General features: G+C 45.5%; 1 protein-coding gene across 1 annotated transcript; it reads right to left on the reverse strand.

Moving 5' to 3' along the window:
• Window positions 1-494: 494 nt before the first annotated feature.
• On the reverse strand, window positions 495-17128 carry ZBTB24 (zinc finger and BTB domain containing 24). The gene is made up of 6 exons (XM_011975965.1): window positions 16149-17128; window positions 11547-11714; window positions 10959-11042; window positions 10200-10283; window positions 2576-2657; window positions 495-1491 (listed from the first exon to the last, which is right to left on the reverse strand). The coding sequence occupies exons 1-6, from the start codon at window positions 17098-17100 to the stop codon at window positions 768-770; spliced, it is 2094 nt and encodes a 697-aa protein (XP_011831355.1). The 5' UTR covers window positions 17101-17128; the 3' UTR covers window positions 495-767.
• Window positions 17129-18072: the final 944 nt, after the last annotated feature.

An 18072-nucleotide genomic window follows, 5' to 3' on the forward strand; every position in this document is an offset into this window, starting at 1 on the left:
AACCCAGGAGGCGGAGCTTGCAGTGAGCTGAGATCTGGCCACTGCACTCCAGCCTGGGCGACAAAGCGAGACTCCGTCTCAAAAAAAAAAAAAAAAAAACCCTATACTTTTGGCTAGCTTGTTACATGAATTTTGAGTTAAAACACTGAGTTTATGAGTTTGAATCTTCCTGAAGTGTAACACCATAAGCCCTCTGTACTGTACAAAGATGAAACGCTGAGGCTTACTTTGTCTTAGGGGACTGGAAGTTATTAAAAGGGTAAATTCCCCACACATTGTGATCTGTCATATTTAGCCCTGACTTGTCTTGTGGTAACAACTGCGTTGCCTGAGAAAAATAAGAAAATAGAACAAACCATTCTGCCCAGTTCAACCAAAATTGACTCCCTTTGTCCTAGAAAATAAAAGAACGTAACTGGGGAGGTTGGCAAGACCACAACCTATGGCTGTGAACATTTAAACCTTACAGAAAAACTGAAATCAATGCCCCCAAAGAAAAATTACCCAAGTCTTTAGGAGACGTTACAGATGAAAATGAAAACCATTCAACAATATTGAAATGCTCAATCCAAATCAGTACCTTAGACAAGACACACACACACCTTGCTACCTGGATGGAGAGCATTCTAAACATCAGTTAGCCATCACAGCTCTCACAGAAGGATCTGCAAGTCGATGGTATGGAGAGCCTGACTTCAAGCGTTCAAAATCCAGTCAGCGCTGGCTTATGAGAAGAGCCCGATCAAGCAGTCAAACATGTTTACAGGTCAGCTCTGATCCTGGCCAAGCGGCGTTGGCTGGGGCACGTGGTGAGTGGGTGGTGGCGGATCAGACTCCTGTGTCAACTGCAGGTGCTGAGCTGGATCTGAAGTATTTGTAGCTAAATGGAGCTCCTCTGTTTGCCCTTGATGGGCGTGAAGATGTTCCAGTGTTTCCTTGGACAGAGTGATCACGTGCACTGGCTCTGTCTGTGAGGGCCCTATCTGGCTTTCAATCATATTGAGGCTCTGAATGTGTTCTGTTTGCTCCTGTTGAGCTGAAAGAATTAAATTCTGCAGTTGCTCTGGTTGCTGCGTGAGCAGGGTAAGATTAGCAGCCTGGTCTGCAGTCATGTTCTGGGAACTCTCTGCAGTCACGATGCTGATTCCCTGGCTGGGACCGGGCATGAAATTGATGTTATGTACAGAATCAGTTACAAGAAGCTGAATTTCCTGCTCTCCCGAGGTAGACAGTTGATATGGCTGTAGCTGAAGAATATTCCTGACCTCTTCTGTGTTACCACTGCCAGAAATGCTGCTGGCATCTGACACGTGCTTCTCCTTGCTATGAATTTTCAAGTGAGCCTTCAAGTTGTCTACGCGAGCAAACTGTAAGTTACACTCCGGGCACGAGAAAGGCTTCTTGCCGGTGTGCAGAATGCAGTGTCTCCTTTTGGCACTGGAGTCAGAGAAGGATTTGCCACAAATGCCACACGAGTACGGCTTTTCTCCGCTATGAGAAAATAAACATTTCATTTTCAAAATGGAAATACCTACTTACTACTTCCTGATTATTTAGGGGGAAGCAATCAAGAGTAGTGGAAAATTAACTAGACTGCAAGTCACAAGTCATGGGTTCAGCTACTAACTCAAGGACTTGGAGCAAGTCTCACTTCCATGGGCAGTTTCTAATCTGAAAATAGGGTGGGGGTGGTGCCTGAGAAAGGGTGTCAGATGGGGCACGGCTAGATATGATAAAATTTTATGATTCTACAGTATGTATTTCAGATAAGAAAAGAGAGTAAATATTTATACATGAAACATATAGTTCTCTTTTGTTTTGTCTTAGTTTTCACAGTCAATTTTTAGACTCTAATGGCCCAATAAGTATCTATGATTGATGTCAATTTAAAAAAATTTAAGCTTCCTCTAATTATTTGTGATGCTGTTAGAAGAACTCCTAAGTCCAACCTCGGGATAACTGTGTAAACAAAAACATTTATTCAGAAAACATCAAATATAATACTTTTTTTGATCAAAGATTTAAGCTTTGGACCAATCCCTAGCCCCAGTCAAAATTTAATAAATGAAATCAGTAATGTATACTTTTACTGGCCAGAATCAGCATTCCTTTTTACCTAGGTGAGGAATTTCATTATTGAAAAGATAAAACAAAATAGGCCAGGCGCGGTGGCTCACACCTGTAATCCCAATACTTTGGGAGGCCCAGGCAGGCGGATCACTTGAGGTCAGGAGTCTGAGACCAGCCTGGTCAACATGGTGAAATCCAGTCTCTACCAAAAAACGCAAAAAACTAGCTGTGTGTGGTGTCCCAGCTACTCGGGAGGCCGAGGTGGGAGAATCGCCTGAACTCCCACCTGCACTCCACTCACGCCACTGCACTCCAGCCTGGGCAACAGCGAGACCCTGTCTCAAAACAAACGAACAAAACCGAACAAAGCCAAAGTAATAAAACACACACAAAATTCTGCCAGAGTAACAACTGGGAGAAAACTACATAGGTAACACATGTCATCTCACTGAACATCAGAACTGAATGAGGCCTCCATGTGAGAAAAATATCTGCAAAACTTTACCGATGGATTCTGATGTGGGTCTGAAGAGAACTCTTTGCTGTGAAAGATTTGCCACAGATTTCACAAGTAAATGGCTTCTCACCTAAAAAAAAAAAAAAAAAATTTAACAATATACATTCAGCATAAGACAAAATCAAAAAAACACTTCGGTTTCACAATATAAACAGAACAAAGGCAATCCCTTCCATAAGCGTAAATGAATGATGCACTAAATATCTACTCTGTAACTAACCTAAGCACTGTGTGCCGAGTGCCAAGAACATACACAGAAATCCTAAGGCATGGTTCTCTTAAAAACCTGAAAACTGCAACAAGGAAGTGAGTTACACCCTATTTACTCCTGTTTTCTCCCCTTAGATACTACAGCCCCTATGCTCTCCTGCCTTATGGCTTGGCTTGGCTAGGTAGCCCACTTGACCCTGAAAGGACTCCTGTGTGCTAGGGTGAGTTATGTATTATTGATGTTTGTATCAACCTTCCAAATGTATCCAGAATCTGACTCCACTGCTACTCTCTGGTCCACACCACCACCATCTCTTGCCTCCTATGGGGTCTCCGTTTCTGCTCTTGCTTCCCTGCCATAAACTATCAATGTGGCCACCAGAGTGAGCCTTGATGCAGTCAGGTTGTTTTATGCTTGGGCTGCAAATGTTCTGATGATTTCCCACCCCAAGATAAAATCCAAAGTTCTTGGCCTACAAGCGATCATAGATCTGTATCCTGAAAACCCTACTCCTCACCCCAAACTTCCCTGATCTCATCTCAGGGTGTCTCTCCCAGCATGGGTCACTCTCCTTATCTCCTTCAAGTCTCTGTTCACATGTTATTTTATCAGCGAGGCTCCATCACCACCGAGAGCACTACAAACCTTGCCACACACTCTTTAGTCCAATTCTCCAATTTAGTTTTTCCACAATGCTACTGCTGCCTCATATAATGTATAAGTTATTTATTATCCATTTCTCCCTTTTTAAGATAACTTGTGGGTACGTCCGCTCCTAGTACCCCAATGCCAAGAATCTGGCCTGGCATGCCGTTTCAGAAATCCCTGCTGAATGAATTTCATGGCAGTGGCACACCTGAGATGCTATAACTGCTCCAGAACCCACCAGGCTTCACTAACACCAGCAAGTGCTTATTCAGTGTGTTTGCATGCTGACCATACAATGACAGACCGTTCATGTTCCCCAGAAACAAAATTAAGTAATCCTAATGCAGGCAAGAAAACTAAATTGGAAAAAAAGAAAAAAAGCAAGCAGCAAAATACACTTAACTGGAGACCAGGAGAACAGCAAAGGATAAGTACAATTTGAAATGGAAGATGGTCAGTGATCTTCCCTTTCACAGCATCTACTGGAAAATTCAGGCAAGACATTTCTCCACGCTCCATCGAGGCAGAGGACAGCGGTAACAACTTGCATGAATCTGCATCTTTGCATCATGAACTCTTACCACTCCAAAGATTAAAACCAGGCCACTGCCATAACCTGTCTATAGCTTTCTACATCAGAGCGGGCTTTCTCTGATCTTGGTTGGTTTTCTCCCTCTCCAGATTCAAAGACTGAGTACCTGCTGTGTGCTTGTGAGTGTAAAATTCTTGTTGCAGTTTTCAGGTTTTTAAGAGACAGAACAACAACAATCATCCATAACATCGTTAACTATGCCATTTAGCTCCAGCTGAGTTTATATTTCAGAAAGTCTGTCTGATGGCAAATGTTTTTTGAGGGTGTTTAAAATAATGGAAATTCTTTGCAGGAGCAACATCCTGCGGTGGAAGCTCTTTGAGGGAGTGAGCAGGACAGTAGGAAGGCAAATTTCCCTAGCCAAGGTGAATCTGCAGGGGCCTTCCCACTTAGTGGTTTCTGATCTGTTCCCCTGTGTACAGTTCTACCACCTTCAACGGAGACGCCCATTCCTTAAAATTTGTTTAGTTCTCAAACACTGATAGATCATCAATAAAGTACACAGCTAAGAAACAGAAAAGAAATTTTTCTAATCTACTTGAGGAGATGCACGAACTAATTAAGTAACATAGGGCTGTGTTTCACTGAACATTAAAACAAGTGGCATCAACAATACTGAGTGCAGACAGGGTGCTGGACGGGGTGGGCAGGGTCTGGCTAGACTGGAAAGAAGCCTGGGCCAGGGTACTAGTCTAAATAGTATGAGCAGAAGCTGGTGTCAGAAATGACCACACGGTGTGCACCAGGAGCGACAAGGATCCCTCTCAGGAGCCAGGAGGCCAAGGCACCAGGAGCTATGAATTCCGGGCAGGGGACCTGTGGAGCCTGTGGAAGTTTTTAGCAGAATGACATGCTGAAAGTACTAAGAAAATACACCTGTGAATGCTGAGGAGGGTGGGCTGGAGGCAGGAGGACCCCTAAGAGGCTATGCACAAGGCCTGGACCAGGAGGTGGCAGGAGGCAGACGGAGAAGAAGGATAAGGTACTAGGACAGGGCCTGCGGCATGGGGCCGGAAAGACGTGTGTTACAAGAGGATCAGACAATAGTGATTAAAGGAAAAGGCAGAGACAGGAGTGTGACGAAAGGTCCCACACAGGGTGACGTCAACAGAAGTACTGAAACAGCTCCAGGGTGTACTTCCAGACCCTCTTCTCAGCAGTGACTTCACCGATCCCAGCCCTACCCTTCCCCAATGACTTAAATCCTGGACCCCACTCCAGACAGTATTGACTCACTGCTTATTGGCATCACAGCTGGATTTCCCACCCCCACCTGCTGAAACCCAGAATAACTCTCTTGGTTAATGACAACACCACCCAGCCCCTGCCCAGCCAGGCACAACAATCACAGTGACACCTGCCATTCCCTCAGCTGTCACGTTCACCTGGCAGTCCAGTTCCCCCTGTCTAGACCCCTCAGCATCCGGCCTCCCACTGTGGACCACAGCTTTGTTTTTCTTTACAAATTACTGTGTTCACTGTAAAAGAACCAAATACTGAAAATACAAATAATATTAAAACTGCCCCACTATTCTCATCTCTTGAGATAACCAGTTACCAATGGCGAATATCTTTACAGACAGATCTGTTTATTTGCGGTCTTACTCTGTGAGGTCATCCAGTGCATGTCATTTGTCACATCAGTCAAGCCACACCGCCATTTTAAAAGCCTGTGCTGTGTACCATTGTGTATACTGCCCCAAATTTACCTACCTAATCCCCTCCGGGGACATTTAGGTGGCTGTTAAGCTTGTTAAGTTATAAACAATGCTGCTTATGATGAATATCCTTAGGCAAACATCTTTTCACAATTGTGTGGTTTATGTTTTGGTAAGGATTGCAAAACTTCCTTCCAGAGGGTTCCCAAATTATATTCCCACCAACAATAAATAAAGATGTGCGTTTCCTCAAGTACTTGACAATCTTGGCAAAAAAGGGACACACGTCCATAACTGTGGATAGCATGGTTCGACACCTGTGTACTTGGCACTCCTATGTGGTCTTCGCCGTTTCCCGTCCTGTGGTCACATCTCTGCTTTGGCTCTGACCACGCCATACTGTTTCATAATAGACGGCATGTAGACTCTGTAAGGGTATATTATGGTGAGGAGCCCCCAGGTCTCAGGAATATGGGAAGACCCCCAGGTCTCAACATTAATGGATGGTCTCAACACACAGTTGAGGAGATTTGGGAAGCTTCAACTTCAAGCCACAATGAGGCTGTGAATAGAACTGTGACTTACTGAACTTTATCATGTGTTCCCAGGCAGGGCCATCTACCTGTGAGTAGGAGCCCTCAGAGCAGAATCAGTGTTTACGGAACACCATCCAGGAACAGGGACACTGGCGGGGTGGGACTGTGCTGTGGGGTCAGAGGTCACTCACCAGGCTTCTCTGTGGCCTGGGCTAATTCCCTTGACTTGATCCCAGCTCACCATGCAATCTTCTGATCACTAACTTGGCTTTCGGGTACACTAATGTGAGGAAAGAGGTGCTGTGGGCAACAGAAAGGTGTAATCCCTTTGTTGAGTTGACATATTCTCTGGTTTATCAGTCTTGTGAACTCACTTGGCTTGACTGGGTCCCTGTAAACCTGACCAGCGCCAGGTACGAGGACAAGATGTAAGCAGGAGGGCCTGAGATGTGGTGATCCGGCATGTACTGCTTATCTGCCTGATACTCTGCCTCTAGTCAAAATGTGTCCATCTCCCCTCACTGGGGATGCTCTCCCAGGACAGAGAACATCTCTAATTTACCCTTGACTTCTCCAGTGCTTGGTGCAGGACATCTAACCCAGAGACAGTGTGTGCCTAAACATCTAAGAGATGAATGACGGTTCATCTCTGAGATGAAGTCTCGGTTTCCAACTGAGCATGGCCCTGAGGGCAGGACTGGCACTTCTCACCCTGGCTGCGCTCAATGCCCAGGGAGCAGGGAAATGGCACACCAATGCCCTTCACCAACATTGAAGCAGATTCCCCACACTGATGTAGGAACAGATAGGTCATAGCTGCTGTTGAAGAGCCCCAATTTTTTGACAGGTTCAATTTATTTTCATATTTCTAAGTCATGCAAACCACTTTACAAAGGCCCATCTATCTCCTTTTTAACTCATCACACATCTTCCACTTTCTGTTCTGCTTCTCAAAGTTGACAGGCTGAGAAGAGTTTGCTGGAATTATAGTGGGGAGGTCTTCTGTTCCTTTTCATCCCCACTTCAAGTCCTACTGCTGCTCACAAGACCGGAAACCTCACTCCCCCTTATACTCAGACAACAAAACCAAGGGGAAGTGTCTCCTCTGGCACTGCTCAGCATGACCAAGCCAGCTCCACTCTCCTCCACCATCGCTGTCTCCCCAGGGAGCTCGGCACAGCACCACATACTATTTGCAGGCACATGTGTACATGTGGAAATCCAGAGCTCTGGCTGCATCTCTTCCCTGAACTCTCCAGACCTGGAAATCTAATGATCTACCCCACACCTGCACATGGATGTCAAATAGACACCAACCAGTCCACCGTGTAACTCCTGATCTGTTCTTCTTAGTCTTCCCCAGTTTTTCCTCCTTCCAGCGGCTTTTGCCTCCTCTTTCAACTCCCACATCCAATCGGGAGCGAATCACATGGATTCTTCCTTGGAATACATCCAGAACTGGACCACTTGACACCACCTCTGCTGCTACCGTGCTGTTCCAAGCCCAACTACCGCACAGCCTCCTAATGGGCCTCTCTGCCTCCACCCTGGCCTCGCCCCCCGCCCCCCACAGGGCGGCTAGAGTGACCCTATTACAACCCTAAGGCATGCCACGTCACTTATCTCAGTAAAGCCACCTCCCTCAGAATCAAATCCAGTCTTTATTGTGGTCTTCAAAGTACTTCAGCCCGAGTGTACTCTACAGTTGTTGAGGGGTACTTTGAAAAACACCAAGTCCCAGGCTCTACCCAGGTGAAGTCAATCAGAATCTTGGAGGTTGGGACAAGGCTTTTTTAAAACCTCCCCAGGTGGTTAAAAAGCATGCAGCTAAACTGAGAACATCCACCTACACTAGGACTTCCTACTCCCAGCTCTCGGGTCGCCTCGGTGCTCCTCCCGGCATGTCTCCAGCATGGCAAAAACATTCCTGCCCGAGGGCCCTGTGCCCAGGGCTCCCCCTGCCTAGAATGCTCTCTCCTGGGCATCCTCAATGGCTGGCTGGCTCACTCCCCCACTGCATTCTCATCTCCATCCAAGACGCCACCTCATCTGTGAGACCTTCCCAAACCAGTCTGCACATGAAAGGGCAGCTCTCCTTCCCACACTTTGCCCCCTTACCTTGCATTTTATTACTCAACGCACTCACAACACCTAATGTGTTATACACTTGTTTGTACTCTGTCTTCCCTATTGAATGTCGGCCCCTTAAGGCAGGGGCCTGTCCATCTCATTCACTGCTGTATCCTCAAAGCCTAAAACAGTGTCTGGTTCCCAGTAAGTGCTCAGTAAATGTGTTAAAATCCATATCCTATGACGTGTTTATTGAATTTAAGAAGAAAAACTTGTATTTAAATAACAACGTCCAGGCCAGGCACAGGGGCTCACGTCTGTAATCCCAGCGCTTTGGGAGGCTGGGAGGGTGGATCACTGGAGGCCAGGAGTTCGGGTGAGACCAGCCTGGCCAACATGCCAAAACCCTGTCTATACTAAAAAAAACAAAAATTAGTTAAAGGTGGTGGTGCACACCTGTAGTCCCAGCTACTCGGGAGGCTGAGGCAGGAGAATTGCTTGAACCCGGCAGGCAGAGGTTACAGTGAGCCGAGATCGCACCATTGCACTACAGCCTGGGCAAGAGAGTGAGACAGTGACTCTAAAAAAAAAAAAAAAAAAAAGTCCAAAGCACCATAAATCAATTTGCTATTTAGATAATTCCAGTAGACAACAGAATTATTAAATAACCTGTAATGGCAAGTTTTTCTTAGAAAATCTGATAGACTTATTTTTAACATATGTTCTTTGCCAAAAGGTATAAAAGATCCAATTTTCTGATCTTACATAAAAAAACTGACCTGCCCTAATCAATGCTGCCTCCTCGTCATCTCTGAAACTGATTTTTCTGGAGGCGGTGCTGCTTAAGCTTAAGTGTTGGTTTTAGGGGAGAAAGTGGAAAAATTCTCAGTGTCTATGCTACATTTGTGTCTGTTACATTTGGCTATCTTTTCTAAAAAAATTATCTTGGGGCAGGCGTGGTGGCTCACGCCTGTAATCCCAGCACTCTGGGAGACCAAGGCGGGCAGATCACAAGGTCAAGAGATCGAGACCATCCTGGCCAACATGGTGAAACCCCGTCTCTACTAAAAATACAAAAAAAAATCAGCTGGACGTGGTGGCGCGCACCTATAGTCCCAGGTACTAGGGAGGCTGAGGCAGGAGAATCACTTGAACCCGGGAGGCGGAGGTTGCAGTGACCCAAGATGGCGCCACTGCACTCCAGCCTGGCAACAGAGCAAGACTGTCTCAAAAAAAAAAAAAATTTATCTTGCTGGGCATGGTGGCTCATGCTTATCATCTCAGCATTTTGGGAGGCTCAGACAGGAGGACTGCTTGAGCTCAGGAGCTCAAGACCAGTCTGGGCAACATAGTGGGATCCATCTCTACAAAAAACTAAAAAGTAAAAAATTAGGTAGGTGTGGTGGTGTGCACCTGTGGTCCCAGCTACTCAGAAGGCTGAGGTGGGAGGATCACCTCAGCCCAGGAGGTCAAGGCTGTGGTAAGCTGTGATCATGCCACTGCACTCTAGCCTGGATGACAGTGTGAGCCCTTATTTAAAAAAAAAAAAAAAAAAAAAAGTCTTCATATCATCTTCAATGCTGAAGTAAATTAAGAGTGAAGCACAGAAGCAGACTCAGTCTCACTATTCTGTGGTATTAAATGAATTGTGACATAGGAATAGCGCTCAGTGAGTGATCTCCGTTTTGCTCATCTACAAGAGATGTGATTTCCCCAAAGACAGTGCTGACAACATTCTGCCTTCAACGTTTAACTTATCTTCTTCCACAACTCCCATCCAATTTATAATAAACGTTTCCAAACACAGGCTGGGCAGGGCACTCACAGAAAGTACTTCATTCTTCACTCTCCTGCAAACCTCCCGTGTACCGGGGGAACAGACGAGGTGGAGTTTTACCTGTGTGTGTTCGCAGATGTTTCTTCAGCTGAGACACATCCATGAATTTGCGATGGCAGTCTTTGCATTCCGGTAATGAGTGTCCTTGTCGCAACAATAAAAAAAGTGTCAGTGCATATATGCTCTCCCTGCATTTTCTTCAGTGATTTGTGTTAAAGCACTTCCCTGAAAAATAATCACTTTAAATATAGTACTTTAACAACGAAAATTTTTTCATTAATTTGGTAACAGTTAATATTTTCCTAAGCACCTCAACGCACTGCCTCCTCCGAAAGAGATAGGATCCTTCCAATTCTAAATGTAGTCTCTCCTTTTCTCCTCAAAGTATTGGTGTGACTGAGGCCACAAATGACCTCAAATGACACTTGCAACCCACATCCATTTCTTATCAGTTGGCAGGAAAGAAAAAGGACAACAGCTAGAACCAGGGGAGAGAAAGCCTGGGCTGACAGCCGCGGGGTGATGATGTCTCTGCCTAGGCACCACTAACAACCATTCACTGAAGCTCCCTTGGGCAAGTGGCACTTCTGAAAGATGCCAATTCTGTAGGGTTTCTGTGTGTGGCATCAAAACTGTAGTATACAAATAAAACATAATTCACATGGTGGCAGACAATAACATAAAAACATGTAATTTAGACTCTCAAGGCACTTTTCCCTAAATACCCATTTATCACCTACAATACAAACCTAACGTTTCAGAAACAATTTTTATTTGCATTTCTTTCCCCCCAATCTAAATGTTCTCACTTTACCGTACCTGTATGAACTCGGTAATGGCTCTTTAGTTGTCTGTTCTGGCTGAAATATTTTCCACATTGATCACAGGTAAAAGACTTCTGTCCTGCCAAAAAAACCAAAACACTAAAACTTGCAAAAAACTATAAAGAACTGGAATGCTCACTAATAAGGTAAATACTACAGTGGGTCCAGGTCCCCATTTTCTACAAATGATACAAGTGACCTGTTTACAAACCCAGAAGCCTTCAATCTACCACAGAAACATAAATGTGCAAAGGTATGTAAGGCAATAGGGAGTAGTGGAGACTGGGGTAGAACTGGAGAATTTAAGTTTCCCCCAAAGGCGTTCAAAGTAAAATAATTCTAAACTTTGTAGTTTCATAAAACATGCTTGCACACCAAACTCCCAGCAGCCAGTTTATAAGCTTTAGTTTAAGGATCACTGCAGAACTCTAAACTGCACTCAGACAGATGCAAACTCCTGCCTTTCAATAACCCCACGCTGGAAATGATACTGGGCTGAGAAAACACCGTTTAGGTGTTGGTAATGCCCACGCTGGGGAATGGGAATCTGGTGACAGCTGGCCCTCTGGGCAAGTCCCACTACCTGAGTGCAGGCTCATGTGCTCCAGCAGTGAGTGCTTGGTGGTCAGAGCCTTGCTGCACACGGTGCAGGTGTACGGTCGCTCGCCGGTGTGCATCCTGGTGTGGACCTGTAGCGAGTGCTTCTGGGCAAAGCCTTTTCCACACTCATTACATTTGAAAGGTCGCTCCCCTGGAAGAAGAGCCCCAGAAGCATGGCGTAAGTAAGAATCCACACATTTTTGTCTCTCTCAAATTAAAATCATAAAGGATTTTTCTTAAAAGTCACACATCCACAAGGCCAACAATGGACACGAGACATCAGCAATAAAATTTTGGAAGCTGGAACAGATGAATCTGAAGCCAGCCGCGGGGAGCACTAATATAAACTCTATATATATGTATGTTTTGGTAACAGGGTCTCACTCTATCATCCAGGCTGGAGTGCAGTGGCATTACCATAGCTCACTATAGCCTCAGCCTCCTGGCAACAAATGATTCTCCCACCTCAGCCTCCTGAGTAGCTGGGATACAGGCTGTGCCACCACCACACCCAGCTGATTTTTTAATTGTAACTTTAATTTTTTTTTTAGAGATGAGATCTCACTATGTTGCCCAGGCAGGTCTCCAACTCCTGGGCTCAAGCAATCTTCCTGCCTCTGCCTCCCTAATTGCTAGGATTATAGGCATGAGCTACCACACCCAGCCCAATACAACCTAATTTTTAAGACACAATCTCCAAAAGGCTCAGGAATTGGTGGCACCTGCTATCTCTAGAAACAGGGGTGAGGGAGGGTAAATGAAAGTCTGTTTCAAAGGTTCTCAGACCCCTGATCAAATCTTCCATTTTACACAGCCTGGAGACTGTCCCTCTCCCCAAAAGAGGATGGAGTGTTCTCTGAGGAAGGTTAAGAAAAAGGGGTCTCTGGATTAGGGGTTTCTAGGCACAGTTGAGTTGGAATTACCACAGGGACAGTAAGTCAACATTTCCATCTGGGATGATGAGACTCCCCCACTCCTTCTTCCCTCTCCTGCCCTAGCCACAGGCGGGCAGCCAGGCCTAGTGCCTCCAAGTGGGAGAGTAGAAGCGTCTTCCACTGGAACGTGATGGTCCAAGGTGAGAGAGCAAAGATGTGGAAGCCTGGCACCAGCAAGGACATGGGGCACAGCCACACCACCTCCAGTGAGGTTATGACAGGCCTGCATAACAACTGTTTCAGTACTGACTGAGTGGATAAGTTAAATATTAAAAGCCAGTGCCTTTAAAGGAAGGCTGGAATGTAACAAAAGCCTACCAAGAGTTTCGCCTAGGCTTCTCCTGGGCCTTAAAGCATGACAAAATAACAAAGGAATTCTTAACGGGACCCATTTAGGATTAAACAAGTTTTATTGGGGATCTGAAGGAACTCCCCAAACTTCCTTGATTTAGCGGAAGATAAGGGTAATCACCCCAGCACCTAGACCCACTTAGATTAAGTAAACTTACTGAGGCTCCAGAAGAAGGTCTTTGGGACGCAGACCTTAGTTATAGATTAAAAGAAGTTAATCACCTGTGTCTTTAGAGGAATGCACACTTACATGTAGACATACAGCTTAGGAGGTATGTAAGCGCTGAAAAACTGCAATTTTGAGTTGGTTTGGCGATAACTTCCAGGCCTTCTCCCTGTAACCGGTTACAGAAATAAAACCTCTCTTCCTCCCCAGTTCATCTGCATCTCGTTACTGGCCACGAGAAATAGCAGCCTGACCCTCGGTGTGATCTGGGAACAAGGTCACAGTTTTACAGGCTCTCTCATACAAAAAAATTAGCCAGGCACGGTGGTGCGTGCCTGTAATCCCAGCTACCTGGGAGGCTGAGGCAGGAGAACCACTCGAACTCGGGAGGCAGAGGTTGCTGCGCTGATCAGAGATCACGCCATTGCACTCCAGCCTGGGCAACAGAGTAAGAAATAAATAAAATACAGGCTCTCTCCACACACGCAGCATTGCCAGTAGCTTTTAGCAACCCACTCTTACATATGATTAAATATGATTTTTAAACAACCACCAGGCACTCAAGGAAAGCCTTTTGTAGTAGTGACAGATAAACAAGCAAGAAGGAAAAAAAAAAGCAACTTGCCTCCAGTGAGGAAAATGTTGTTATCATTAACATGCTCACAGAAGTAAGATATCACATTGTGAAATAAAAAGATCATTCACGGCTGGGCGCGGTGGCTCAGGCCTGTGATCCCAGCACTTTGGGAGGCCGAGACAGGCAGATCACGAGGTTAGGAGATCGAGACCATCCTGGCTAACATGGTGAAACCCCATCTCTACTAAAAAAACAAAAAACTAGCCGGGCGTGGTGGCGGGCACCTGTAGTCCCAGCTACTCGGGAGGCTGAGGCAGGAGAATGGCGTGAACCCGGGAGGCGGAGCTTGCAGTGAGCTGAGATCTGGCCACTGCACTCCAGCCTGGGCGACAGAGCGAGACTCCGTCTCAAAAAAAAGAAAAAAGATCATTCACATTAAAACATTTAGAAAACAAAAAGCTCCTAAAGGGGGAAAAAAATAAGAGTCGAAACAGAAAACCTCAAAGGGCTGAAAAACAAAGTGGAAATCCCCCAGAAGGGAGGGCCAAAAATGATGGAAAATATAAGAGAAAATAAAGTTAGAACAGAGGAAACACAGCGGGGAAATCATCTATGAAATAACTCAAGATTTTCCGGAACTGAAAGACAGTTTCCAAACCTTATGAATCTACCTGGTATCTACCCAGATGGAAGAAAACAGATCCATACTAAAGTGATGGGCTGCAAAATTCAGAATACAGGTGCTGCCTGAATTATGACAGGACTATATCTCAACAAACCCATCATACTGAAAATATCATAAGAAAAAATGCACTTAATACAGAGTACTGTATGAATGCCCCAAATGCAGAGTACTGGTCACTTACCCAGGTGACTGTGTGGCCCAGCATGGCATGAGAGGATCATACTGAATATTACTAGACCAGGAAAAGATCAAAACTCAGAATTCAAAGTACAGTTTCTGTTGAATGTGTACTGCTTTCACACCATTGTAAAGTTGAAAAATTGAACCACTATGAGTCGGGGACTGTCTGTACTGGGAACATAAGGGAAGATCGATCCTACATGCTTTTTCTTAAGTCTTGCATAATGATTTAACTCCAAACTATGTCCATATAAATCTTTGATAAAAACAGCCAGCTGGGCACAGTGGCACACGCCTGTAATCCCAGTACTCTGGGAGGCCAAGGCAGGCAGATCATGAGGTCAGGAGTTCGAGACCAGCCTGACCAACATGGTGAAACCCCGTCTCTACTAAAAATACAAAAAATTAGCTGGGTGTGGTGGCGTGTGCCTGTAATCCCAGATACTCAGGAGGCTGAGGCAGGAGAATGGCTTGAACTCGGGAGGTGGAGGTTGTGGTGAGCTAGATCACGCCACTGCACCCTAGCCTGGGCGACAGAGCGAGAATCCATCTCAAAAAAAAAAAGCCAAAATATAACCCATTACAGTTCAACAAATATTTCTCAAGTATCTACTTTTTTCAAAGTACCAGAATTCAAGGTCTTCAACCTATCTGTAGCTAAAGTATTGAGGCAGCTTTTAAAAGCACCAAGGTTCCAGACAAATCAGAAGCTCTGGGGTTGAGGCCTAGGCACTGGTAGTTTTAGAAGCTTCCTAAGTGATTCTAATTTGCAGGCTGAGAACCACAGCACCAGACGCTGCTGGATCACAGGAGAAGACTTAAGCATCAGTCCCTATACTTAAGCTTACAATTAAGTTGAGGGATGTACAAGTGGCAACAACAATCTGACCCAAAGCAGGTGGGTTTTAAGCACCTGAAAGGGCTCAAAGAAGGAAGGGATTCCTCGCTAGGACTGTAGTGTCCAATATGGTAGCCACTAGCCACATGTGGTTATTCAAATTTAAATGAATTAAAATAAAATTAAAAATTCAGTTTCTCAGTCACGCTAGCCACAGTTCAAGTGCTCAAAAACCACATGTGGTTACTGGCCACCATATTGGGCAGCGCAGATGTAGGAACATTTCCATCATCACAGAAGGGTCCCCATTGGTCAGCGCTGGGCTGGAGGGACCAAAAACAAGAAGGTATTTAAAGTCAGATAGCTGAGTTAGAAAGTGGTCCACACAGACTTGGACAAAAGCACAGTTTGGTCAAGATGAAGAATGTTCAAGAATCAGAAAGCAGAGTACACTGGGCTAGATTTTGATAAGTGGACATTAAAGGCTTCATTCAACAACTACAAATGAGAGGGGTTCTTGAACCAGGCTACCTGGGTTCAATCCCAGCTCTGTCACTCATGGGTGACTCTGGCAAGTTATTTAGGCTCCCTAGAACTTGGTTGCTTCCTCTGTAAACTATGCACTTTAGCAACCCTCTCTTACATATGAGTAAATACGATTTTAATCATACAATGTACAATGAGGATATTACCTACCTGGCAGGATTGTGGAGAAAATTAAGTGCAATAACATATATAAAGGCTTTATTACAATGCCCATCATACAGAAGTTGCACAGTAAATGAAAGCTGTTATTATCATCCCTGCTCCCAATTCTGAAACACACTGCAATCAGCTTTGAAAGCATCATTACCTGTGTGGCTCCTCTGGTGGATTGCTAAAAAGTGATTGTACTTAAAGACCTTGCCACAGTCTTTACAACGAGCCTCAGGGCCTCCAGGGCGCTTTCTCCTTCCACAGATCCTCTTGGCTGAACCACGGTCCTCTTGATCCCCAACAAGTTTGTAATCTTTAAGTTTGACGGATCTCCAAATCCTCCGCTTGCTGTACCGACTCTGGCTTGCCGGGCCATCCTGGGTCTTGGGATCATAGTTCTCATCTTTTTCAACTGGCATTTCCTCCTCTCTACTTGGCTCACAAGTAGGCTCCGATTCTTCCTTTTCTTTCGCTGCAATCTGCTTATTCAGTACACTACTGTCTCCTTTAACCACGAAGTTTTGTCTATTCTGAACTGAATTGTTCACTCTTAACTGTATTTCTTCCTCTGCAGCCAGTTCTGACTTCTCCTCCTGCAATGTATTGACTTTTTTTGGTCTTCCCCGTTTCCGCTTTGGAGGATCGTTTTTCTTATTAGAGATAACAACCACTGGGGCACCAGCAGTGTTCAAAGTTGTTGGCTTTGGGGAGCTATGATTATTTTGGAAGTCTGTGTAAGCCTTTACCAGGTCATAGACTTTTAAGAACTGAGCAGTAGCCAGGATTTGTTCTGTACTTTTCTCACTGGCATGGAGATAACCTGTGTAGATAAATTCCAGCAGGATACCAAACGTGTCGGCAACCATGCCTTCCAGCATATAAATGGACTGGCCGATTTCCCCCTCTTCTGCGAACATCATTGAGAAGTATTCACTACTGGCAGCAAGTAAGGCTTTGTGGGCCCGGAAATGGACATTCTCCACGATTAAAGTAATGTCACAGAGGAAGCCTTTCTTCCTCTGATCCTCAAAACTGGCCAGGACAGTGTCACTGTGAGCGTCTGAGTGTACAACAAGCTGCCCAGAAGGCTCTGGCGATGTTTCTGCCATTTTCTTCAGAAGCCACGAAGGGTTAAATCTGAAATAAGAAAACAAGGTTTAAAAAGGAGGAAGCACTGTCTAAAAGGTTAATGCCAGCCCACATGAACTTCCTATTCACTTCACATCATTAACTGAATTTTACCATTACCATTTTTAATTGTCTGTCTACAAACTTAGCTCTGGGCTCAGGCACAGTGACTCAGGCCTGTAATCCCAGCACCTTGGGAGGCCGAAGCGGGTGGATCACTTGAGACCAGCCTGGGCAACACGGCAAGAATCCATCTACACAAAAAAAACACAAAAATTAGCCTGGCGTGGGGGTGCCCGCCTGTGGTCCCAGCTACTCGGAAGGCTAAGGCAGTAGCATCACCTGAGCCTGGGAGTTCGAGGCTGCAGTGAGCCGTGATCGTGCCACTGCACTCCAGCCTGGGCGACAGAACAAGACCACCCACCTCAAAAAACAAAAACCAAAAAAACTTAGCTCGGGGTTCTTTTCTTTTCTTTTTTGAGACGATGTCTCACTCTGTCGCCCAGGTTGGAGTGCAGTGGCGCAATCTCGGCTCACTGCAACCTCCGCCTCCCGGGTTCAAGCAGTTCTCTCCCTCAGCCTCCTGCCGCACATTACCTAGCTGAGTGACTCTCCAGTATTCATGGAACGGTTCAGGGTCTATCTTCTCTAAAATGAAGGAATGGGATCAACCATCTCCAAAATCCTCCACAGCACGAACTTTCTATGGTTGCACAACTATCTCAAGGAGATCGAAGCTGCCTCCATCTCCCAGATTATTAGCCGTTTCGTGTGTGGGAACCAATGTGAAGAGTGAAGAAATGTGCATGTGCAAAGCGAACGTGAGGTAGCCGCAATAAAATACTAATAACGTAAGCTGCGTGGGGCCGCCAGACAAACTGGGCGCGGCGCGGAGCCCCCGGAGGTCCGAGCAGGGGGAAGAGGCGCGGAAAGACCCCCACCTCCCCGCCCAG

This window comes from Mandrillus leucophaeus, unplaced genomic scaffold (assembly GCF_000951045.1).
Source record: "Mandrillus leucophaeus isolate KB7577 unplaced genomic scaffold, Mleu.le_1.0 Scaffold160, whole genome shotgun sequence".
NCBI lineage: Eukaryota > Metazoa > Chordata > Mammalia > Primates > Cercopithecidae > Mandrillus > Mandrillus leucophaeus.